We start from the raw sequence: 25,695 nt of genomic DNA, 5'->3' as shown, positions 1-25,695 counted from the left end.
TATACTCATCAATAAAACTTTTGCCTTTTTTCATGTTGTTTTATGGTAAAAATACCTAGTTCTTACAAATTCCTTTATTCTACTATAAAAGAAAAAGCCTAAAATATTTTTTTTTGTTTGAACATACTCTACATTCAAATGCAGAAATAATATTTTAATAGCAATATCAGTTTTATTTATTTATCCCTCCTTTTTCCAGAGTTTCATAGTCAATTCACAGTTTTTAATTGCTCTGGTCTTCCAGTATCTTCTTTGGTTGCAGTTCCATGTTGTACTAAATGAATGTTCAGTACCATGGATCGGTTAGAATTGGCATCCTTCAGCACAGATCACCATTTCTCATGCTTCCTACTCTGAAGCACTTAACAATGTTGGCAATTTTCTCTCATGAAGTAAAATAAATCCTGGAACTAATTAATGCCTTTATTTTTGAGTTCTGTAGGGTGTAAAGGGTGTCAGCTCCTTGTAGAAGGAAATTAGCGCCTAACAGCCATACTCAATCATTTGAAATGTAAATATTCTGTAAGAAATCAATAAATTATCTGCATAGGACTATCAACTTAAAAAGAGGGTAAGAGTGAAAATCTACTCCTACAAGTATTTACACAGAAATGCTCAAAATCAGCAAACTCTGAATTTGCTATTCATTCAGAATACAGACAATGTTGGTCCTACCTTTCAGCTTAATACATATCAGATGATGTAATTTTCATTACAATTACTAAAAGAGTATTGCTCTTGATAAGAATGGTCCACTCTGTTGCTAGCTTTCAATCTCACCCATCACCATTCACTTCTCCTTTTCTGTCTTTCTTCTCTCTTATGTGGCACGGAATAATCTTTCAAGAAGCACTCTGCTGTGAGTATCTGCAGAGAGCACACTCTCATAAATTCAATATTACCAAACAGCACAAGCCATACCATGACATTTTTTTATTCACACATTTTGCATGCATTTTTCAGGTTTCAGGCAACTCTACCAATAAAGTAATTCAGAAAAACCAAAGTATTCTCACAAATTACATTTGGTAAATAAGTGAAATTGTCAATACTTCATAGGAATTTTTGATCTCAGCAGATTGAAAGCTAATAAAATATAAAGACTGTTACCGGTATTAAAAACAGACTCTCCCTACTTCAAGCTTTTAGTGAGGGGAATAGCATCTAAAGTAAAACACAAAATTAAAAGAAACACGAAAAAGGTTTTCTCCCACCCCTTCCCAATATAGATATACCTCAATATCAGATTTGAGTTGCATACACAAGAATCTATTAATCTTCCCTTCTAGTAAATAGAAGTCAGAACCAGATGTTCTCCATATTACCAAATTATGATCTATCAGTACAGCACACACTTTAAAAACATCACTTTTATTACTAATATAATAGAAATATGCAAAAATCAGTAAAATGAGAAACCTGCCTCTCCATTAGGATTTTAGCTGTTTCTCTGCCCAGCCTGCACATTCTCAATCATCACAGATCTGGAAAATCAATGTTTCTTTATATTGCTGTTTTCCTTAGCAGTTAGATGAAAATAATGCTCATGAAACTTGTTGTCATTCTGTATTAAATCTCTATTAAGTATTTTGATATTCTCAAATGTAAAGTCTTCTCTAAGAAGGATATACAGAGGTTGTTTTTACCTCCTATATATGGTTCTGTTAACTATGTCTGCACTGTGTATGAAGACACCAAGAGCTTTCTGAGGATCATTTATCACAACACACTCTACTACTACTACTAGTACTACTAAAGTATTCTACTTACTTTGAATCAAATTGTAGGACTAGCACAGCCTAGGGATTTGTTTTTAAATGACACTGTGTCTTGCCTTGAATGGGTGACCAGGTCATAATCCTCCCACAGAAATGGCTGGTGAGATTGCTTTAAATTAACAGGCACTGCTAACAATTTCTTGAAAATAGATAGTCCTTTTAGAAAAAAAATTATGATCAAAATTCCACAATTTCTTTTAATTTTTTCCCCGACAAAACTGCTAAGGTTTTATAGACCTATTTATCCAACATTATTGTTAGCTTTGTTCTTAACATAAATGAGAAAACTGGAAAATAAGCCAACTACACTTACAAAACAGTACAAGACAAAGACTGAACATTGATGTCAATGACTGAATTTTTTCCACATAATTCAAAACTAGAGTGAAAGTTTGGATTTCATATGCAGCAGTAGGTTTAATACAATTCACTATGTTCCACTTTATCTTTGCGGCTAAACTGTTCAGCTGCTTATTTTTGAGAAGAAAGAAGAGGAAAAAACCAGCACAAGCCCCCACCCTTAATCTCTAATTCTCTAATCACACAAAATAAATACTCTAAAACCTAACAGCATTAGATAGCCATGCCTGAAGTTTCTCCCTTAGGAAAGCTATTTTCAGTTCTCTTGCTACATCAGATGGGACCAGCTCACTGCCAAGAGCATGTGTTCTTGGATGGGGCTGCAGTTCTTGAGGACGGATAAAGACTCCTCAGCTGGAAAAACCTGGCTGCAGAAGGAACTACGAGACGAAACACTGAGTGCTGCCCATCCTTGTTCTGAAATGTTCTGAAATGTTTCGTCTTGTGTTTTTTTCCTGTGTTTGTTTTTGTTTTTTTGTTTTTTACTCTAACTGGAATGGTACTCATTTCATACCAAGAGCAGAAGAGCAGCCAAGGACTCCCTCAAACTGACTACAGACTAGACAAGTTCCAGTATTTTTTGTGGAAATAGCATAAACATCAGAATGGAGGAGAACATGAAAAACAGGAGCTGCCCTTATTCTCTACTACATTTTTATTACTCCTGCCCAACAACTGAATTTCCATCTGGGCACAACATTTTTAAACTCTAGCTTAAGGTTGGCAGACAAACAAAACAACCACGGAAAAGTAAGACTTCTGAGACCCTTCCTCTTTTATAGCTTTCTTTTAAAACTTGCTGTGCAGAATTTGTCTCAATCAACTTTTTTTTGACCATGTTCCTCCATAAAGCCAGTGTCAGATGCAATAATTAGTATAAGAGGGACTAGACTCAACCAGAATTACTTTTGCTTCTTTGCACACACTGAGACAGTGTAAAATTAGCCATGTCAGCAGGCTTCTTCTCTCCAGGGTATGGCTTGATGCAACCTGCGTGCTGCCATCAGGTAGTGTCTGCACACAGCAACCCAGCTAGTCTCTGTGAGCACAGTGAGAGACACCTTTGTTGTTGAGCCTCTTGCTTCATTTCAGGACATTGACTGCAGGAGCATCTGAGGAGTAACAGCTCGGGAAAACTGAAGGTGAAGGAAGACCTTCAAGGAATCTGTTCCAGAGCCTTGCTCATCCTTATTGACCTCCTCTGCACTTTTCCAGCTCTGCTGCTAGTCTTTGGTGTGGGGAGGAACAGAGCTGTGACAAGCATGACCTTCTTGGGGACAGCCTGTAACAACAGCAAAACCCCATCTCTGAGTCATAACACTTGGAGTGCATGAATTTATGTGCCATGTTAGGGCTGTATTTTGCCTACAAGCATCATTCGACATTTACTACACCGAGCATTGTTTGCTAATGATTTATTATCCAGGCATTTGCCTTGTAAGGACTTTCTGCAACTCTTTAGCTGGTCCTCTGTGGTTTAGTGGGACATCAACAAACTTCTTGTTTTGCAAACTTCAGCATTTGCCTCCTTTGGTGAGTTGTTTACGAGTACGCAGAAATGAACAGGTCCTGGCACAAATGTCACCTCACCTCACTGACTCTGGCTCTCTGTTATCTAGCCTGCCTGTCAATGCAAGTACTGTCTCCCCTGTACCTCTAAGGGATTAACTTTCCCCAATACAGATGAGAATGGTGTTCCTCCTATTAATGATTGCTTTACAAGTACCTACTGTTTTGTGTCTGTACGCTAATGACAATTCAAGATGAAAAAAAATTTCCAATCAATTGCAATGAACCTACTAGCTTTCATACACTTTCCTGAACTGATTACTCCCCCACTCAGCTTTGCTGGTAGGGTGCTGTATTTTGGATTCAGTATGAAAATCACACTAGTGACACAGTGATGTTTTAGTCATCACTCACCCTAGGTCAAGGACATTTCAGACAGGAGGTTCTATATCTGGCCCAAAATATAATTTTTGGGGCTTTGTAAGTTTTCTGAGCATTTTTATTGACTCATTCTGCATAAAATGTTGAATTAAACTAGCAGTCTCAGAAAATAAAAGAGAAAGGAGAGACAATATTTCAGCAGAAAGACTGAGTCCTGACTTGGGCAATGGTTGTGATCTAACTCTCTCCTGGAAGGATATATTTTAAACTTTCCATACTACTTCATCTCTGAGGATGAAAGAAGGATTTCAGCTTCAACAGCTCTCAACACATATCACTTCAAATACACCAAAAGTAATTAAAAAAAAAAGAAAACATACAAACAAAAAGTCTATTACAGTAAAAAACCTCCCACAACACTGAACTGAAATGCTCAATATATATTTCTATCTTCTCTAAAGAGATTTCATTTGCTGTATTTTGCTGCGTTTTATGAACAAAGAACTATTTTAAGCTTCTAAATTGCTGTATGATTCACGGTGATGATAAAAGCCAGCAGAACACATTTGAACTTTGCACACATCCATCTATCCTTGTTTCTAATGGTTTAGAACAGCCCTAATGTATTTACACAGGTTAGGGAGCTTAAAAGCTGGAACACAGGAAACCTTTGGGCTAAGCTCAATATGATTAAAGTTCACAGTAATGGATGAAAAGAAAAATAAGAACACACTACAACAAAAAGAAATTCTAAACAACTGTTTTGCAAACACTTAAAATAGCAGAATGTGGTTGTTCAAAAAAACAGCTAAGTACTGTTTTCTCACTTATTAAAAAATACTTTTATTTCAAAATTTTCTTAATTTATCAAAAAGTAGTTTGGCAAAAGGATTAAATATTACATCTGGACTATGTCCTTACATAGTAAATTTCATGCTTTAAAGTAAACCATGTACCTAAGAATCCATTTTGTCCAGTAAGGCACTTTACAAAATGAAAGAAAAATGACGTCAATCAGAAACTCTTGTTGTGCTCATGGTTCTACAACTACAACTGTAATATGACAAACATCTGTAATTGTATTTCAAGGAATTGAAAGCAGAGATTTATCTACTTGGAGATCTGTGAACATAGCTTAAGCGGCCCAAGTAACACATACAAAATATTACGGTAACTTATCAAAAATACAGATAGCAGTTAGATAAGTTACCTTGAGGGTGGAAAAACAAAAGTCTTCTTCGTTTACAACTTAAATATTGATATTTCACTAAAAAAGGATCTTTCCAAATCATTAAATCTTTTGTAGCTTGAACAGGTTTCTGTCTCATTTATGCAATTCAGTTTAACTAATTCTTAAAACTTTTTAAGAGCATTTAAAAAATAGTGAAACTTTTATGCAGCGTATTTTTTATTCACATTCTTTTTGTAAGGTCTTTTCTTCATTAGTAAATTACTCTGAGTTCATCAAGTCCAACCTGTGACTGAGCACCACCTTTTCAACCAGACCATGGGACTGAGTGCCACTTCCAGTCTTTCCTTAAATACCTCCAGGGATGGTTATGCCACCACCTCCCTGGGCAGCCCATCCCAAAGTCTAATCATCCCTTCTGTGAACAAATTACTCCCAAAGTCCAGCATAAACCTATCTTGGCCAGCTTGAGGCCATGTCCTCTCTTCCTGTCTCTGGCTGCCTGGGAGAAGAGGCCAACCCGACCTGGGCACAGGCTCCTTCCAGGCATTTGTGGAGAGTGATGAGGTCAGCCCTGAGCCTCCTTTTCTCCAGGATAAACACTCCCAGCTCCCTCAGCTGCTCCTCTCAGGATTCTCCAGCTGACTTTTCACCAGCTCTGATGCCCTTGTCTGGACTCACTCCAGCAACTCAGTGCCCTACTGAAAGTCTATATTGTCAGTATGTACATTCATTATAGGTAAAGGATTATAGTTTTTGTGAACTCTCCCAGTTTAAGGCAAAATTGTCATTTAAGGAAATGCAAGCATAGCAACAGTGTGACAATTAGGTGTAAATCACATCTCAAAACCCCGCTATCTCTAGTCACCTGCGGTCATCTGTAGTATCATAATAAATCATAATCATAATACAATTAAATTCATCATGATAAAATTAAATTCACAGTATGTGTAATCTTTATTTCTTCAGACTTAAAAAACATTTCAGAACAAAAAAGGAGGAAAGCAGGGAAACAATCCAATAAATTATACAAAGTCACACAGTTAGGAGATCATTAAGGCTCACACTCCTGTGACAGCTGTGGCTTATCCTTTACTTAGGAAAGGACCTGCTGGTGGCTAAAGGTGCTCACACACAACACGAAAGTGCAAGACAGGAACAAGTGCTAGCTTGCTGTGTCAAATGATGCTATAATTAACATTTATATTAATCCAGTCAGTATTTGGGTACACAGGAGAAATTGGCAGGTTAGACTGTTTGGAAGGCAGGGAGGGAGCCAAGCATTGCACTCTACTGCTGGTGTTTCTTTCGTCTCGCTGAACGGTGCCAAATTCACAGTCCAAAGCAAATGTGTAGCTCAGCCAGTGACAATGCAGCCTTTTCCACAACATTTCATCAATATGTTTGAATGTGCTTCACACAGATCTGCTTTGAAAGGACATCAGTACAGTGAGAGAAGTCCTTGTTCCTTTCTTGACCCTAGTGATTCTATAATGCTGCTTGCTAGCAAGCAGCTTGGCTTCGGTAGCAGATCTAAAAAAGCTTTCAAAAACTAAGCAGTGTAAAAATAGGTCAAATTTAACCTATCAACAAGTATATCTCAAATTCATTAGAGCACCTGCTTATCCAAGTACCTTCCACAAGCACTTGTTGGTTAGCAGAAACCATGTGCCAGTGACATTGCCTTCTCCTGTCCAGCAGACACCTCGGTCACCACCTGCCACCAAGCATGGCTGTGTCACCTCCAGCACCTCCAAACTTCAGTCATCTGAGCTGGGATTCTCCAAATCAAGTGCACATCTCACAGTGCGAGTATTTTAGAAAACTTGACAGGACAATACACCCTGAGTACAAGAAAAGGGGAAAATGGGCTTTTAATTCAAAACACAATACTTTCTTCTTTGAAAAGCTCCAGCATTTGCATTTTAATGTTTGAATCATATTTTATTCTGTGGGGAGAAGGGCTGCAGGGTCATAAAGGCAACAATTAAAGAAAAAGTGAAAATTTCCTAGGGCTGGCTGTGCCTTTCTGTCAGCCCTGAGCACACCAATGATCTGAAGCAGCACCACAGGCTACTCTGGGCATGTCAACACTGGAGCAGCCCCACAAGACACAGTGTTCCAGGTGTGGTTGACACTTCCAGAGTCCTTAACACGAAAGGCAACCTTTCATAATTCAACTTGACCATGCTACACCAGGGAAGAAACATACACACACACTAATGTGTGCATGCTGACACACAGATGGAACAGTACATCTGAACACAAGCTCCATTCAGATATAAAAGCGTGGGTGGCCATTCCGAGTTTCCCATGGCAACAATTAGTTATGGGCCCACATTAGCATAAATCCTTGCCTGTTGGAAGAAAAGCATAGTTTCTGCAAGTATGCAGATTTAGGCAGAAAACAAATATGCACTGGAGGACACTTCCGTGCTTTCTCTGCTTGTGGTTGGTGTCCCTCGCCTCCTGACAAGCACACAGCCACCTTTCCCTGCCTTGGCGGAGGAGGCAGCCTGCCAGCTTCATGAGCACTGGAAGAGGAGATACAATTTTCTATCATTTTGCTCTGCACAATAAATGCAATGCTGTTGACAGAGGATATTGCACAACCTCAGCAATTTCATTCACCATAATATGTGATAAACAGATTAAGAAGTTTATCCTTAAAGTGCCTTCTCACTTTTCAGCTTGGGAGCCAGGACATAGATATTAATCAATTTTCCAAGGACACAGAGGAATTTCTGTGGCACAGCTAGACGCTGAAAGCTTGTTTCAGACCACTGTCATTATTACAGAACTATTACTCTTGCGGTAGTCACAGGGATTTTGCCTTCTTTAGGACAAGTAAATGGCTTTGGAAGCTCACCCATTTCTGCCAACATGTCTCAGCCTTATCTGGAGAGCTCAGATTATTGCCACCTCTTTGCTTTTCTGTTGAGACCAGTGACAGGTATGTCTGTCAGTGACAATTCAGATGAATGTTTCACTCCAAGAAACAAAACAAAACAAAAAAACTGTAATTACACACCAATCAGGTGAGAACCACCCACATGAATAATGAAAAAAAAAACCCAACTAACCCCCCAGCTCACTCACAGCAATGAAATAAACACTTGAGAACTCAGGACAGACTAAACTTCCTAGGGCCTGTAGCCATCTCAAATATGGAACAACTTTTATTCCTTATTTAATACCTAAGACTTGCCCTGATTAAAAGGAAGGAAGATTCATTTTTATGTATTTTCATAAAAAAATAATTTCTCTCTAACATGCTGCATTTAAATGCTACAGTGCATTAGCAACCTGGAAATGCTGTGAGACTTCCCCACAGGCACAAGTCACGGCAGCTTTAGCTCCAGTAACAGTATGATGGATTCAGGGCTTTTCTAAAAGTAATTGTTTTAGAAGACTACAGCAGCTTTCCATAAACTACAATTGAATGCATGATGGGATTCCCACAGCAATTAGAACAACATACAGAGGCCACTTCTCTTTAGATCAAGGACTCCTACCAATGTAAGCTATATACTTTTTTAATCAGTTCCTACTTGCACTCTTAGACAGGGTTAAGAGCCACATACTAAGGCTAATACTTTGTTTCCTTTAGTGATAGCTGTGACCTTGGGAAAAACAATGCTGTTTCTAGAAAGTCAGTGCTTATATATAGGTATCTTGGGATTACTGGAACTATGTTGTTAGTGCACACATCTTCGCAAGTTGCTGAGATGTGAAACCCATGAAGTGAAAAGCATTGACATGGTTATAACTCATGTTTCTTGAGAAATTTCCAGGGGGTATAATGAAATTAAATAGCAAGGCTTAACTGTTGACACTTCTCTTAAAACAGAAGAAAACACAGCCTTATTCTCTTAAGAAAAAAAATGCCCTTTTTGGCTTTGCAAAAAATACGTTGAATTCCAGTGGTAATATGCGCTCATAACTGAAAAACAGCATTCAACAACAATTTACAATCAAGTCTTCTGTTACAATGCTGGACAACACAGACCAAACACTAACTCTGATAGATGTAATCCTTTCAGTCCTTCCCGTAACTAAAACTGCTACTTGAGACAATTAGCTGGAAAAACTGGTGTAGTAGAATATCAGCAGTGCTGTAGTGGGGGGATAAGATAACATGTCAGATTGGGAGCACTGCAAGGAGAATATAATTATTTTGAGATGGTCAGGACTTCTGGAAAGAAACCCTCACCTCCTGCATAACACCAACTGGAAGCTCCTGCATAACACCAACTGGAAGCTGTCACTCACTTATCTCAACAAAACATTCACAAGCTTGTACCACATGCAAACGTGCCAGATTCTGTAATGCATGTTCCTCTGGGTAAAAAACAAATGTTTCTTGACTCAGGGAGGAAAAGGACAAACCAGAGAAAAATCTACTTTAAACTATGAACAGTGTTCACAGCCTTGGAAAAGTACATAATATCAGCTGCATGTTTTGGGCCACTACATGAAATTCTGGCGGATTTGTTTCTGTTACTTGTCTTAATATGAAGTCTCTGTCAGGAGGGTTCTTGCAATATTATTACAAGTATTTTTGTAGACAAGGATTTAACTCAACTGGCTTGGCCAAGAATGGCAGGTTAAACAGAGTCATCTGTGACAGCTGGATAGCCTGAAAAGCTCCCAGCGCAGCAGCCTTTCAAGAGCAAAGTCTTGCCCTCTGCATCTGTAAAGTACAGCATGATCCAGCCAGGATTTTAATTGAGTTCTGAAGGTCCCTAGGTGTGCGGAAAGGCATGTGACAAGAGTACAAGGAGATACCTTGGGTTTTTCTGATAAACGTCTACAGCTTCCTATTGTGAAATAGCTATGAAATCAGAAAGGAAAGATAATAAATTATTGATCTCACATCTATTTCACTACTTGTGGAACTGTCCTAGATGCTTCTCTTTTTACTGCAAAGTGGCTTAACAGATCTTCACAGCATGAAGGCTGAGCTCTGGAGCCAGGTAGAGGTATCCTTGGGCAACAGGACAATTTTAGACAAGCCAGTTACGGTCGAAGCTAACCCAACAAGGTAGCAAGACCAAACGACCTCTACAAATCCACTGAATACACTTCACACGAGAATGACACAGTTCACTTGAAAGTAAATTACGTTGTTCATGTACACATGCCAGCATTTCTGACATTTTTCCCCAATGTTTTATACCTCCCTTTTAATAAACCACTCATATTTCCTTTACCCTGTGAAATAAATGGGCTAATTAAGTGGTGGAGAATAATCAGACCAGTGATTTACACTTCCAGACACCTCATTGGGATGAACCCCAAATATCACATGACAGAAAATACTCTGTGTTATACTCCAACCTCAACCATTTCTGGTGCAGGAGATCTCTAAAAGAGACACCAAGAACTTGAAAAGGCATTTCTTTTCCTTGCCAAACCATGAACCACAAATAATTTCCATTCCTTTAATAATTACTTTTAACTTCCAGAAAAACACTTCACTGCAAGCAAAGATTAACCAGGATATATACAGGGATTAAAACAGATGGTTTGAATTAAAACCTATACAACAGTAACTATAGTTGACATCAGCATTTTTACTGAAGTAATTACACTGACTATTAACTATTTGATCACTAACAGCAAATAAGAAATAGATTTTAACATTTATAGTTATTACCTACATTTGCTCCCTTAATACTTGCAGTTTTCCTGTTAAAAGTAAATTATCACTTTATTCTTTGTTGATTGTTTCAGCTACAAGACCAGATACAAATTCAAACAGCATAATAACATTATTTTACTTGTACAAGTTCTTTGCTGAAGATTTACCATTTATTAAATACGATCTGTTTTTCCTGTTATACAGTAGGCATACACAGCAAACACAAAGTGTGTTTTAAAAGCAACATGATGCATATGGTGTTTGCCTGCCAGGCATGTAATTGGTCTTGTTATTTTGTCTTTACAAAGTGAAAAACAGAGGAGGGTTATAGCAGATAGGGATTCAGGGGTAAATTCTTGATCCAAACCAAATTTGCTTTTGAAGTTTCTGTGTCAGCCCTAAAGCCAAGAGTACACATTTCTAGGGGAGTAAAAAATAAACAAAATCTCAGACCAAATACAAAATAAGCGTATTTCCTTTCAGCATGTTTCTCTGAATATGCTCAGGGTACAGTTTGGGGTAGCCCACAGAAGACACACTCCTTGGTCTGGGCGAATCTGCGGTGTTTCCGCACTGCCCCACTCCAGCAGCGCTGTGCGGAGTGCTGGCACACGGCTCCAGGGCTCCACTCGCATCCCTCTGCCTCGTTCCCCTGGCTGCACTGAAACTGCACTGTGCAGAACTGCACTGCTTTCCATCCCGCCCTGCCACACAGCTCTCCCAGCAGAGCACATCTTGATTTAATTCCTCCCTGAATGATCTATAGACAGGAGATACTCTTGGATGTGGGAACTCTTTTGTTCCTTTTTTTCCCCCTTTTGATTAATTATTTTATCCAAACAAGTCCTTCCATTACATCCCTGGTGTTTTTTTAAGGAACCTTTGTTTACAGTGCTGAACCAAGGGCTCTCACAAAGTCCACATGGCAGGGAGTGAACAACTGTCTGCCTCCCAGACCAGCTGAATGAGAATGAAACACAGGACTGAATTGGCATTATGTGTGCCTCTTCAGACAGTCCACCAACTTTATTAGCCTACATTATGGCTTTTCAACACCCCTTTGAACTTACTTAGTAGAGACATTTAATTATCTGCAATAAAACGCACCCTGTACTTCTGAAAAAGAAAGTCTTCACTGCATTATGCAGGAAGAATTTGAAATCTCTAGCAGAGTGGCAATCTGTTAGATGTTCTGAAGAAAACTGACCATTGCTGTTACTACTTGATTATGCTTCTACAAAAGGTGAGAATAGCAAGCTAAGTAGAGAAACCTCTATCTTGTTAAGTAGCAGGACTTGTTCCAGGTTCAGAAGCTAGAGAGTCCTACTCATAGTTTGCAGCTCTACCTCTCACCTACTGCATCATTCTCCCATAGATCATTATGGGCACCTCTCCAGTAGTACAGAATGGAAACAGATTATCCCAGGTACTTTTATTCTCCAAGGGAAACCTTGCCAGAAACTTGTTGTGGAGGGTGTGTGCTGCTGTGCAAGGTTTGGCATAATTTCCATCATCTGATCTTCCTCCATAAATATACAGGCTTCACTGCACGCATGGGCAAAAGTTCGTGTTTCAAACTGGCTTCACTCCTCTGACAACAAGCCACAAGTGGCCACCATCAGTCAGTGGTTCTGGGTGCAGCTTTGTGCTGGTAGAGGAGGAGCAGTTCTGTTCACAGGAGGATCAGTGTGTGTGTTGGTGGCTACGCTGCAGTCTGTAAATCTGCTTGGGAGAGTAAAGACCTGCTGAGATTACAAGCTTTGGCACTGTGAGGGAGAAAGACTGACCTCTCCTTCCCACTACTCCAGGCACTAACCACTGATGAGTTGCTAATTCTTGCAAGTTGCCTGAAAACACAGCAATCGGAGTACAACAAATTGGAAAGTCTGTGTTTAACAGAGAAGAAAATATGATTGCAACAAAAGAGCAGTGAAGGAAATACACACAATAGCAGGGATACTAAAGATGACAGAGATAACTGGATGGGGAGACTTTGGCATGTATGTTATTTTACAGGGTGCCTGATTGAAGCTGATTGTCCATGAAATGTTTTTGGCAGGCTTGTGAGTAAAGATATTCAAAGGCTTGAAAATCTTCAGTAAATGCTGGAGTCACAGATGTGGTTTGGAGGACAGGACAGAGCAGACAAGTTTCTGCACCCCAGGGTAGCATTTAAATCTTTGGATCTACTCAGATACAAGCCTAAATACAGACATTTAAGAGCACAATTTCAGGATTCAAATACCTTAAAATGTTTTTTATTTTCTGAGTTTTCTTATAAAATATAGCTCTGTCTGCAATTAATTTTCAGCATGTGTTTTCCACATTTAGAAATCCCAAATAGTTTTCTGTAGAAGACAGACAAAGTGAAATCCTTTCTTCTCCCTGAGATGCTGTCCCATAGGCCCAGACAAATGGTTTACCTGAAATATATACTACTGAGTAGGAAGCAACAGTGGTAAAAGTAGCTCAGAAGTGCACTTCTTTGGCCTTCCCTCGGATTTTTCTGCTAGTCATCAAAGCCATCCTTAATCCCAATGGAAAGTGATGATGGAAATACTATTTTTCTCTCTGCCAAAATGAATCTTCTCTTCAGCCGAAATGGCTTAGCCAGATTAGAGTGGTATAACTTATGCTTCTCTGAGCCAAGGTTTCTGATTCTGGCTCTTGGAATGCATCTATAGCAATTTCTTCTACATAATAGAACGTATTTCTTGCTCAGGAACACTTAAATAGGCAAAAAGGGCAGCTATTCTAAAGGCTTTGTTTTCAGGTGGAAGTTTCAAACCTGCCTTCTCAACAGTTCTGCCCCCATCCATGTACACCAGGATGCACCACAATGATCACAGTTTTCAGCTTCTCAGATTTTACTGCCAGCTCTGCTTGGACTTGTGTTCCACATCTAGCTGCATCTAACTGAGAAAACAGGCAAAACAGAGAAAGGCTGTAGCAAAGGCGAATCAAACCAAAAAACTTAAGAAGAGAAAATTTCCACTATGAATGAATGACTACAAACTATATTATAGAACTCTATTTAACAAGAGAAGGCAAGAATGTTTGCAGTTTAAACTTAGGAAGATTGTGGCCTTTTGTCCCTTCCTAACAAGATTAGGAATATAATATATGCAAATATGTATAGTCTTTTTGATTAGGAAAGAAGTTATTAAAAAAAACCATAAAACCCAAATACCTGAGAAATGGTTTGTCATTGATTTCATCTATAAAATTTGAGTTCATCTAGATCACAAAACACCTCTTCAGACTACCATCTTTCTAAATGGTTCAGGCCAGTTACCTCCTGACTCCATGAACTGATGGATGAATTTCCCTGCCCTGGAAGAGAACATGCTGCCATTCAAAGGCACCTTTCTGCTTATTCTAATTATAATAATTCTTTCATGTGTCATGAAAGTCTTTAGACAACGTGTGTCTGCTGCTAAACTTCATGGTGACAGCAAGACCCCAAGTGCCTTCCTGTCAATCCAGTGAGAAGACCCCTCTCCTTGGCAGTAGCAGAAAACCTACAGTGTGTGGCTGAGCAGCTAAGACACTACAAGAAGAAAGCAACTAGAATTATGCACAATGAAACAAGGCAGCTGCAAAGATGAGACTCAGTTCAAAATAAAGACACCTAAATTAGCTCCCTTTATGCCACGTAGGGCAAAATCTAGTTGCCTAAATATCTGTAGCTATGTCAGTCTGCCCAGGATACTCCGTCTTCAGCTTCTGCTTAAAAGGCACAGGTGTGCTATCTACAGGCTTTATGCAGATTTTTTGAGTGCCTAGAGAATATCTCGGGGACAAATCTTATCCTTAGGTGTCCAAGTTCCCAATAATCAACAGAAAGTTAGTCACAACAGGCCCTGGAATCACAAACAGTGAATGGATTTGACTTAATTCCCTGAAAAGAGACAGTAATTACGTATCAGATATCTGGCCTTAAAGTTTTTGATAGAGCTCCTTTAAGCTTTTGACCACCCCAGGAAGATGCACGTGTCCTACAGGTCCTCTGGAATCACTGGGAGTCCTGCACAGAAGTCTTGGCTGCTCAGGCATGTCTTTAATGACACTGAAGTCCTATGCACGACTTATGGATTCCATCTCTAGTTCTGCAAATGAACACTGATACCCAGTGCACACATACAGCTAGATGGTTTATCATCAGCATGCAATGCATACAAAGCATCAAAGTACAACAACAGATACCATTAAAACAAAAGGACATCCTGATGGAAATAAAAATTGGATTGGATTTATTTCAGAATGGAAAATAACTAAGTCCATTTCTTAAATAAAAGTTATGCAAATAGAATACATTAGTGTAGCAGATTCATAAAATAATTTAAAAAGTCGTGATGGAAAAAGATAAATACATTTTTCAAATCCAGTTAGATAAAATGAACAGTAATTTAAGGCTTGTTGCTGGTAAAATTGTCATTGTACAAAACCAATTCACTCAAAATTATTTTTCTTGTGCTATCATTAAATATGAACGCCTTTCTAAAGCTGTTTCAGAGTATGAATTAACATAACTGCAATAGTCTGGAATGAACTTTGATCTAGAATAAAAATATGGTAAAAGACATTTCCCACCTTTTTCACTGGGAAGAAATCCATTTGGGAGCTGCCGGAGCTTATGTATTGTTTTACTAACTGGAACTAATTCCCAGTTTACTTCTCTATGTACTTATTTGACTTACACTCATCAGTTTTGGAGAAGGAACAAGCAAACAATATCACAACTTTTATTTTGCTTCCTAAACATATTTCAGTCTATGTCTGGAGCACTTCCCACCAACTGCTTCTGATGTCAGCAGGTAGAGTAAGCCAAAATACCTTGGTGAATTCTGGATATGGTTTTGAAACACCACAGTTACATTAATGTAAAATCTCAAATACAAACTGTGTATTTTTATGCAACTATAAGCTTTTATATTATTTTCTGAACCACAATTAATACTGCACAGACGTACATCTGCCTATGATGAAGTACTCTTTCTTGTTTATGTATTTAATTAACTAAATTAAATTAAAACGTCAAAAGCACACAGTTCTCCATCTTCAAAGCAATCTAGAAGCCTAACTCTGCTGACAAAAATGTCATAATCAGCTGTGAAAATGGGCCTTGTGCTTTCCAGTCTGGAAGGCACAAAACACATTTACCTCTGGTAATTATGATCCTATTAGAAATCACCTTCCTGTTATTGTGGCCTTTACTTTGTTTCTACCACAGCCTCTGTTCTGCCCTTGTCACTGTACATCAGGCAGCTCAAGGGCAGGGACAGCACGTGTGCCAGCAACCCTGGGGAAAGGCTGCAAGACCCAGACTGCTCAGCCCTGAGCTACAGTTGAAGACCAGGGGCAATGGACACTCTTGGTCACTTCCAGCATCACCTTCTCAGAAATGGTGGGCACTCCTCTCACTTCATAGCTGCAGTCTCAGTTTGGGGAGCTGGAAGCCAGCTTCTTTGCAGGAGGAGAACGTGCAAAACAAGCTAAATCAATAGAAAGCCTCCAGCAGAACTGGATACCAGCCTGGAGCCAGCAAATAGCTGACTAAATGTCCAGTATCTGGTCTCAAATGTTGTGCAGTTGCCTGGCCAACTGCTGGCCTCACACCCTTGATCGTGCCAGAAGGAAACTTGCTTGGGATTTCACTCTGTCTAGGGTAGATGTGACCCCATGGTACAAAGCCAGCTCCAATCACTCTCTTGTAAGGCTGAACTTAAGCTTTGTTTATTTTAAAGACACAAAACCATCCCATGTACAAGTCTATATTACAGTGTTTTAGAACTGGGCTTTGGTACAAGACTACCAAGCACATGCAATTTTTATTTATTCTGCTGCCAGAAGAAATAGAACTACTGACGGGAATTTTTTAGAGAACCATGACACCATAGAGCCAGTCCCCAGGCAACATATCAGATATGGTACAAGTATAAAGCACATTTAATTAAGTTTATATGAAGGTCTCAGCAAGACTATGCTGGGCAGAGCACTGTAAGATTGTCAGGATTCATGACCTGAGTGGGGCTGGATTCTCATGAGAACTTTGTTAGATATGAGCATATTCACATGGGAGGAAAAAGAAAATCCAAATGTGTAATAAACAGATCTTGTCTAATACTCTTCCTAAATCACAAAAAAATCCAGAAAATGGATGCTCTTTCATGCTGTTATTTCAAATACCACTGTTCAATTTATACTTCCTTCTCTGACATTTTAAACTGAGCATGTACCCAGCTCATAATAAATGTGTCAAACCAATGAAAGCAATTTAGTCATTCACAATCACTAAACAAAGTAATTCCCTTCACACACACAATCTTTAATAGTACAGCAAATCAGGACATAAATATTTAGTACTGTGTCTTGTGTTTAAGCACAGAAACAACCAAAATAGTCTTAATTTTTTTGGTTCTGAAGGTAATCTCATGGAAGTTACTATTTCATCAGCATGGACAAAGTCACACAAAGATGATGCTGTGGTCAGGTTTTGTTTATAATACAGATTTTTACTGCAGTTAGGACATCTGGACCACAGCTCATCTGCCAAGGATCATATAATCCTCATGTGCAGTTAAAACTCAAGAGAGAAATCAGTTGGTCCAGTAGACTGCCCTGGGGATTAATTTTTACTGTTGAATGAGTCTACTGTGAAATGCAGACATGACAGGGGAAAGGATCAAGTCAGGACACGTTGCTTTTTGTTTGACTGACCATTCTGTGGTGGCAATGAATAGAAGCTCGTACATGTATATATTTGGTAAATTTTAAAGGAAAAGCCTTAACCACCATTCCTACAGATTCCCTTTCTGATAACATAGAGGACAAGCATTTGAGCCACACACATAGAAGTAAATAAACTGAAACTTGTGTTTTCTCCCCCCCAACCTGTTTGTTAATAAACAGAATTAACTTTATAGAAGAATTGCCTGAGAACTGATCACCTGAGTTTTAATTATTTCTTATTTCAGCTTAATGTCTCCATTAACATCAAAGAAAATACAAAACTCTATCAGGACAAAGAGTTATGGTTATACCTTTAAAATGTAAGCCAGTTGTGACTACAGGCAAGCATGTCACAGCTTTTTGGCCTACTACCATATTCTAGAACTAGCACTAGAAAGGCTGATGAAAATGGCTTTCAAGTCTACAGATGTTTAATTTGCGCTCAGTAAAACTGAAGTATGGACCTAAAGAAAAAAAGTGAGAGATCTCAGAAACTTTAATTGAAACTTATTTAGAGTTTGCTGTGGAATCTGTTTTCATCCCACTTTTAATAAAATTTCTTGACAAACAGCTCTTTGTTACTTGCTCTGCTGACACTGATTTTGATTAAGAAGTCAGGAGGGGCACCTGTTTACAGAGTTGCAGCTGCTCTGTACCTTTGGGAGAAGCAGTGACACGTCTGCATAAAATTAGTTATTATGGAAAACTGTTACTGCTGTCTGTTCTGAAGACAGAACAGCACAGAGCTGACCAGGTTGAGCTGCACTTCTTTGCATAATTAGATCATGGCAAGCATAAGCAGATCAATCTGACACAACATGCAGGTCCAATTGGAATTCATGGGTTTTGTTAAACGAGTTAAAGACCAGTCCCAGTCCCAGCTGGCTGGTTGAAGGTATATATTCTTTTGAAATCCCATAATCTCTACCCAAGAATCACTAAGTTTATTTCTTAGGAAACTTGTTCATATTGGCCTGAGATTCAAAGCATATGGTCTTTAAATGCTTACTCTGTATGTCCAAACAGTCCTATACTTAAGATATGAATACACTAAACTTAAAATATGAATATATTAGAAGACTTGTTTAGGAAAGAAACACTAGTTCACATAACAAAAACGAACCTTGTACAATTCTTTCATAACTTCAATACCCATGCAGATAAAATCCAGATGAGTAACACCAACATTGATACATCTTGCTTACACATCAAAAACTGTCTATAAAATCCACCTTCATTCTGCAACATGTCCCAACCTCATCCACTATATTTACAAAAAGATTAACTGATGCATTTGTTATATTAGGTACCTGGGTTACCGCAATCAAGAAAGTTGCGCAGTCATCAAAAATTCAGTATAAAAGTACTGTTTACATAAAGCTAAAATATATGTATGTATCTACTGATACAAAGGCATGGAAAGGCATCATAAAACTTACCATCACTTGCAGAAAGTGAGTCATTTGCACAGATCAGTGCCAAAGTAAACAGCAGATGTCGAAGATCCATACTTCTAACTCTGTAATAACAAATGAGAGAGTTTCTTTACAAGCAAATATTACTAACACGATACAACATTTAAGCTATTATCTAGTTTTATTGAATTTTTGATTGGATTTAAACCAGAAGCACATTTAGTTTATTGTTTATTGCCTCATAAAGTAATACATCATCTTGCAGTCTAGAACAGATAGTAGATACTGTATTTACAAGAGAAGTAGCTTATGTGTCTCTAGACCATTAAATACAGAGGGAGGAAAAATCAGGTATTGTCAATTGATAGACTGCATCTGCAAATGACTTTAAAACCTCCAAGAAAGCAAACACAATCCTAGCATAAACCAACAAGCCTCTACAACTTCCACAAAAAAGCACACTCCTTGTTTTCCTTAATTCATCCGTGCCACACAGGCAGGCACACATTGTACAACCTCATCACACACAATCCTGCTTTGAGGCACTGCTTTGCTCTTGCCACTGTCACCAGCGTCTGGTGAAGGGCAGCAGCTCTGCTCTATGCTGGACTTGCAGACTGTGCAGACTTCTGCACAAAACAGTACCTTGCTCCCAAAAACCTCATGAGATGCTCATAGGAAGTATGGGGAAAGCATCCATACCATGGAGTATAACCTGAACATTTATAGCCATAGAGATTGCCAGAGACCTTCAAAACTAAAACTACAACAATATGCTAAAATGAACATGGACTTTGAAACAAGTCAGGCAGCATTTTGTGTTTTGTGGCACCCAACTAGCACAGTACACTGACACCGCACTCAAAGAGGCAGCAGAGAGAGAACAGCTCCACTTCCACATCTGACTGTAAACTGGTATCACAGACCTTGATTCTGCACTGGACTTTTTTCATTGAGAGATTTTCTTTCTTTATCTAACAGAAGATTAAATCACAAGTGTCCAAACAACCAAGTCAGCTAATGAGTAACAATCTCTAAGAAGGTGTTATCAAGTAACAATTCATGCTATCAAATCTGGGCGTCAAAAAATAGTCAGTTTCTGAGTACAGTTATCAAAGTTTGAATTTGGTTAAAGACCATAAAACACAAGAATGCAGAGAATGTAAAGCTATAGTTATGCTGAATTTAGAAGATAATTCCCTAAATTTTTTTACACTAAGAGATGAGAATGAGTCACAGCACAGAAAAAAACCGAAATTATTACCAACTCCAGATTTCTCATCCATGCTGTTCAATATAAAACTTGAAAATCAGAAGGTATTTTCTCACATCCCCCTTAAACTTAAATAATTCTCAGGTTTCAGGTTCAATATAAGTGGCATTTACTCAAACTGCTCTAGACTAATAGAACCTAAGCCAGACCTGCAAAGGCAAGCCAGGAGATGCTCCCCACTGCACACACATCAGGACAAGGATGCCCAGCAGCACCACCCAGACAAGCTTGGGTCAGCCTGAGTGGGCATGCGACTGATCCGTGAAGAGAAGAGCTGCAGGAGCTCTTTGGATTGGCCAGGCACCAGCAGGACTTTGGTCAACATGTGGGTCACTTAAAGTGATGGACAGAGGGAGGAAGACAGGAAATGAAAGGAAGAAAGGGAGAAGGGGAGAAAGGAAGAAAGGAAGACAGGAAGGAAGGAAGAAAGGTGCTTTAGTGAGGATTTGGGGTAGTGTGGGAGTGAGACAACTTGGGTAGCAGGACTAGGAGAAGTGACAACTGCAGCTGTTGGAATGCACAGACCTGGGACAAAGCTAAAGAAGCAAATCACAGGCCAATAATCCTCTTAACTCTCAGAAGAGGTGCTACACTCCCACAGCACAATGCTCATCCTAGATCAGCTACATCTTTAATAGCTCAACTGGTCCCCCTGCTTCATATGTACTCCTGTTTAAAGGACTCTTATTATCTGTTATTAATAAATCTACTACAAAAATGGGCCTCTGTGTTTGTCAAATCTTCTCTAACATGACTTCTACCCCATCAGTCTCTTCTCCCCCTCAGCTCTTCCACTTTCTCCCTAAAGTTTTATTTTCTCTTCCACAGACCTGGGCACAATGTCACTTTACTTACAACTCTCTTTCCCAGTACCCAGGCATTCCATGCTGCCTTCCTATTCACACTTTCCTGTTCTACCACATCCACCAGCCTCTGCTGATCTTCCAACTACTTTTTTCCAAGCCTTTCTACTTCTTTCTGCATAGTAACAGCCACAAGAAGAGGTCAAAGCCTCACAGGAGTCCTCCTGCACGAACAAATGTGATCAGAATCCATCACTCAGAGCACACTGTTTCATTTTTCATAACCACACCTAACAAGTCTGGTGGGACCGGGGCTGGTCCCCATGTGCAGCTGTCACATAGCATGACTATCCCCTCCATCCCTGCACACCTGACTGGAGACCATCCCTCAGCTTCCTTCCAAGAAGAATGGTTTGACAGCTGAAGCACTAACCCAGGAGCCTGGAAACACATCACAAAGGTCAACAAACACATTGCACTTCAGTAAGGTCTTGTTATTGCAGAGGAAAACAGTCTTCTTCCAGTACTGCTGTTCCCTGTTGCAGTGGCAGACTTGTTTACATATCTGCAACACAGTGAACTCCATCAGGAGATTTTTCCAGTTAAAATGAATCCATAAACATTTATTGTAATGAACCTGTTGGCAAACCAGTTTTATCAGGACTCCCCAAAGACACAGCCCAGCAGCAGAGCCAGGGCAGCAGCCAGGATGGAGGGGAGGGCACAGCCACCCTCCAGCAGCAGCTATTACTTAAGAACAATTCTACAATTATTGGGAAATTCCCTGCTCAGCCACCGATCTTGACTAAAACAACCAGCTCTCTGAAACAGGGCACAGGATAAATTTGTGTTCCTAAACCTCAGAGATGAACAAAATTGCTGCTTCATCCCTTGCCCTTCTGCTCGTAAAACACAGTATAGAAACGAACGATGCTTCTTCAGTGGACTCTCACAAATGCCAGAATCTCAGCAAGACAAAATACTGTCTAAACCACACAGGATATCCCACTGAGTTTTCCATTCAGACAAGTTGTGTCTGTGAAAAATATCTAACTGGTATACTCTGAACATACTCAATATGGGCAGGACTGAGCTCAGAAACAGTAACTGTTCTCATCTGAAAAAATGGATGCGTCATGCTCCACCCTTTGTGCAAGAGCCTCTGTAAAAGGCCAAGTTGTGCTCTCTCCTTGGAGCTGCAACCCAGAGCCCTTGGGACAGGGCTTCTACCCAAGGCCTCACCCAGGCAAATGGAGCGCTGCATGGGGTGTGAAGCACAGGGACGTGACCTCTGCATCCAGCACAAACACCAGAAAACTCACTGGGCTGCAGTTATGATGTCCACTTCTGGCAGTGTTTGAGATGAAGTGAGAGCTATGCTGCCACAGCTGTAGTCTTGTGGGAGAAAGTCTGGTGGAAAGCAGGAGCTGCCCCATCATGATACCACTTTTGGTGGTACAAAATAAAAATTCTTAGAGAAGGGTCCTCTGAAGTGCCACCTGCATCATCATCAGACAACTACTGCTCTGCAGAAAGATCTCAAAGATATGTTCCATAATGACCCATTGCCCTTCCTCTAGGACACTCTTGTGAGCTTTCTGTCAACAGAACAGTATTGTCCAGAGGCTTCAGTGTCAACCCAGCAAGAGACAGCTTCTCTGTAAGCATTAGGGCAAAACTGACCTTTTACAACCCAGTAGTATCTACCTCCCATAACCCACCCTATGTGCCTAAGAAAGACAAATGGCTCTTATTCAACAGAAAAAAAAAAACCAAAAACAAACCTTCAAGTTTCTGTAACATATTATTCTAAAGAATAATATTCTATGTCTTACCCAACTCCAGCAGCTTGTAAGAATGAACAGAGTTAAAATCAGGAAAAAAAAAATTACAGCAGCTGACTGTCCTCAAGCCAGCTGAAACTTGACCACAGAAACATTTGGCTAGAGGTCAGCTCAGGCTAATTACTTCAGTATAGAAAGGCAGCCAGGAGTTATAAAAAGGATAAAAAAAATATCTTGGCCCTTTTCTATAGCAATGTTGGAGTAAAGTCAATCACAAGTGAATTTAAACACAACATCTCTCCAATGGGACGTGAACAGAGTCAGCATAAACAGACGAAACTGGGCTAAGAAGCTGCCTCAGAAAAGAAACAGTTTAGTCAGAGCACACTGAGTTGTTTGCATCTACTCTGGTCAGGTAAAAATGTTAATACTCAAAGTAAACCAGAAGGAGTCTTGCTTATTAAAAAACCCCGTTTGAAGTGAGATCTTGACCTTTGCATAGTTTCTGAACCTGAAAGAACCAGAAGGAAAGACAAGGACAAGGACATTGAACAGCACCTATTAGTGCACTTTTGCTTTTGCCACCACCATTAACTCAGGGTACTTCAAATATGAGAGTTTTTCCCCAGTAACCTCCTCCAATTTATCATAGTTTGCCACAGCAGCATCTCCGCAGCTAGTACAGAACAAAGGGTAGCGTCTCTGCTGCAAAACAAACCACAAAATTACTGAGTGAAGGATTAATCTGAAAAGTTTTCGGTACACTGCTGTTTCACGATTCCATTAGATCACAAAGAGGCAAGAGTACAAGAGTGTGCCATGCATGTGAATATACACCAGCAGATATGCCACCAAATAACAACAAATGGTGGGAAGGGAATATAACTCCAGGTTCTCCAGGTCTGTCCTGAATCTTCTTTATTGCAACCACCAAATATGCGTGCATGTGCATGCAGAATTTTTCTGGGTGAAAGGCCTTTATTTTTCACAGTGCGGAAATTCCTTAAAAGTTACTTCAGGACACGACCAGTGACACCAAGAGGTAATCCTTCTGTGCTTGCCTAAAAACATTCACATCACTTTGGCTGATCATGCACAGCTGAAATCACTTTGCCCATGTACCCTCACTCCCCTGAGTGCCAACAGGATGGAGTCATGCTGCAACTGGAATTAGTTTAACCCTGCCGATCAACACAATCTAAAACTGCAATGAACTTAAAGCCTCCTTCCCTTGCTTGCTGATATTATGGCTTGATTAAGTCATCAGCAGCCCTTGGATGAGTGCCTGTTTTTACAGAGCCCTTGTCAGGGCCCTGTACTCAGCCACGGTAAGAAACAGAAATAACAAATTGTCTCAGCTGATATGAGCAACACACCATTCACCTATTGTGTACTGTTATCCTGGATATAAAATGGACAAGGAACGATACCAAAGAAGCAGAAGTTACGTGCTCCAAATTAAAAAAATAACCAACCAAAAACCTCATAAAGGGCACATTTCACTTAAAAAGAAAAGTCAAAACCTTAACAACAAAAGAAACATAAAATTGCACTTATTAGGCATGTTTTTATGCCAATTTGAGGACTACAAAAAAAGTACACTTTAAATACACTTAAACTGCTTTATAGGTTAAAACTTAACCTATGGAACAGAGACAACTTATATTATTAATTAGGTCTTTATGTCAACTAAATAATTTATAGTGATTTCAAGTGTTAAAATATTAAAATTGCAAATGGAATCTATTGAATTAATTGCTCACTTTGGGTTTAAAAAATATTTTTTTTCCTATACAAACTTTAAATTTTGGAAGAGAGAGTATATGAAATTTTAATTTCAACACCAGTTTATTCTCTCTATTGTAAGAGACACCTTCAGTGCTTTTAGTTGGTTGATTTTTCCTATGGCCTGATGGGTCTGTTAATTGCTCTGATTTAAACTTGTAACAGGCAAAATGATTATCAGTTCTTTAATGTGGTTAAGGCACATGAGGTATCACTTCTTGTGATAAAATGTGCTGTACTTTGACAGCAGTAACCTGATGGACTAGATACACAGAAGGAGGATTCAGCTCTAAGATCAGTAGATCTCTCTACCAGAAAACAATTCCTAAAAGAGGATTGCAGTTATAGTCTTCAGTTTCTGTCTACTACACAGACAGAACAAATTGAACTTATTTGAATTTTGAAACAGATGAATCCCAGATGAAAGTGCAAACATTTAGATGCACAACATTCAGATGCAAATTGCTGAGCAGATACTCAGCTTTGCATATAATTGTATCATTAAGGAAGATTCAGGCCCATTTATGATAACAGTTTCTTTCTCAGCTATAGTACTAATTCTTCCAAGGCTCCTCCATATTTTAAATTATTATATTTAGTTACTATTAGTATTTAGATAGTTATACAAAAGACAAAATTCTGCTCTTTGCTTTGTTATTTGTACAATGAATTGCAAAGAAAAGTCCTAGAATTTCTTTATATAGGCAAAAGTATATTCCAGTCTGTTTGAAGAAATATGATACATCCATTTAATGTCCAACATCACATCAAGAAAGCAAAGAGAAATATATAAGTCTGCATCTAGAACCAACACCCTAGCAATCAGTACTAAAAAATGTGGTTTTGCTCAAAAACCTTTCACTGACATAATTATTCACACTTTACATAAAATGCTTAAATGATATTTCCAGCTCTGTAAAAAAATTTTGTGCAAGTGTGAAAAAAACCCCAAACCACAAAGGAAAAGCTCTTCAGTGTCTCGCCAGCATTGAAGTTCAAATCCTGTCAGGATTACAGCAGTGTGGACCCAATCCAGCAAAGC

At 39.2% G+C, this 25,695-nt stretch overlaps 1 protein-coding gene across 5 annotated transcripts in view; it reads right to left on the bottom strand.

The window, feature by feature from the left end:
- The window catches only part of GHR (growth hormone receptor), a 122,410-nt gene that overhangs the window by 41,803 nt on the left and 54,912 nt on the right, over positions 1 to 25,695 (bottom strand). For all 5 annotated transcript variants that reach the window (XM_033086259.2, XM_033086258.2, XM_033086262.1 and 2 more), the window contains exon 3: positions 19,033 to 19,112. In XM_033086259.2, coding sequence (XP_032942150.1) covers positions 19,033 to 19,102 — 70 coding nt within the window. In that variant the 5' untranslated portion in view covers positions 19,103 to 19,112. The remainder of the gene's footprint in view (positions 1 to 19,032; positions 19,113 to 25,695) is intronic.

This window comes from Catharus ustulatus, chromosome Z, assembly GCF_009819885.2.
Source record: "Catharus ustulatus isolate bCatUst1 chromosome Z, bCatUst1.pri.v2, whole genome shotgun sequence".
NCBI classification, from domain to species: Eukaryota; Metazoa; Chordata; class Aves; order Passeriformes; family Turdidae; genus Catharus; species Catharus ustulatus.
Note: the sequence above shows the minus strand (reverse complement) of the source record. Positions and strands in the feature narration are given on the sequence as shown.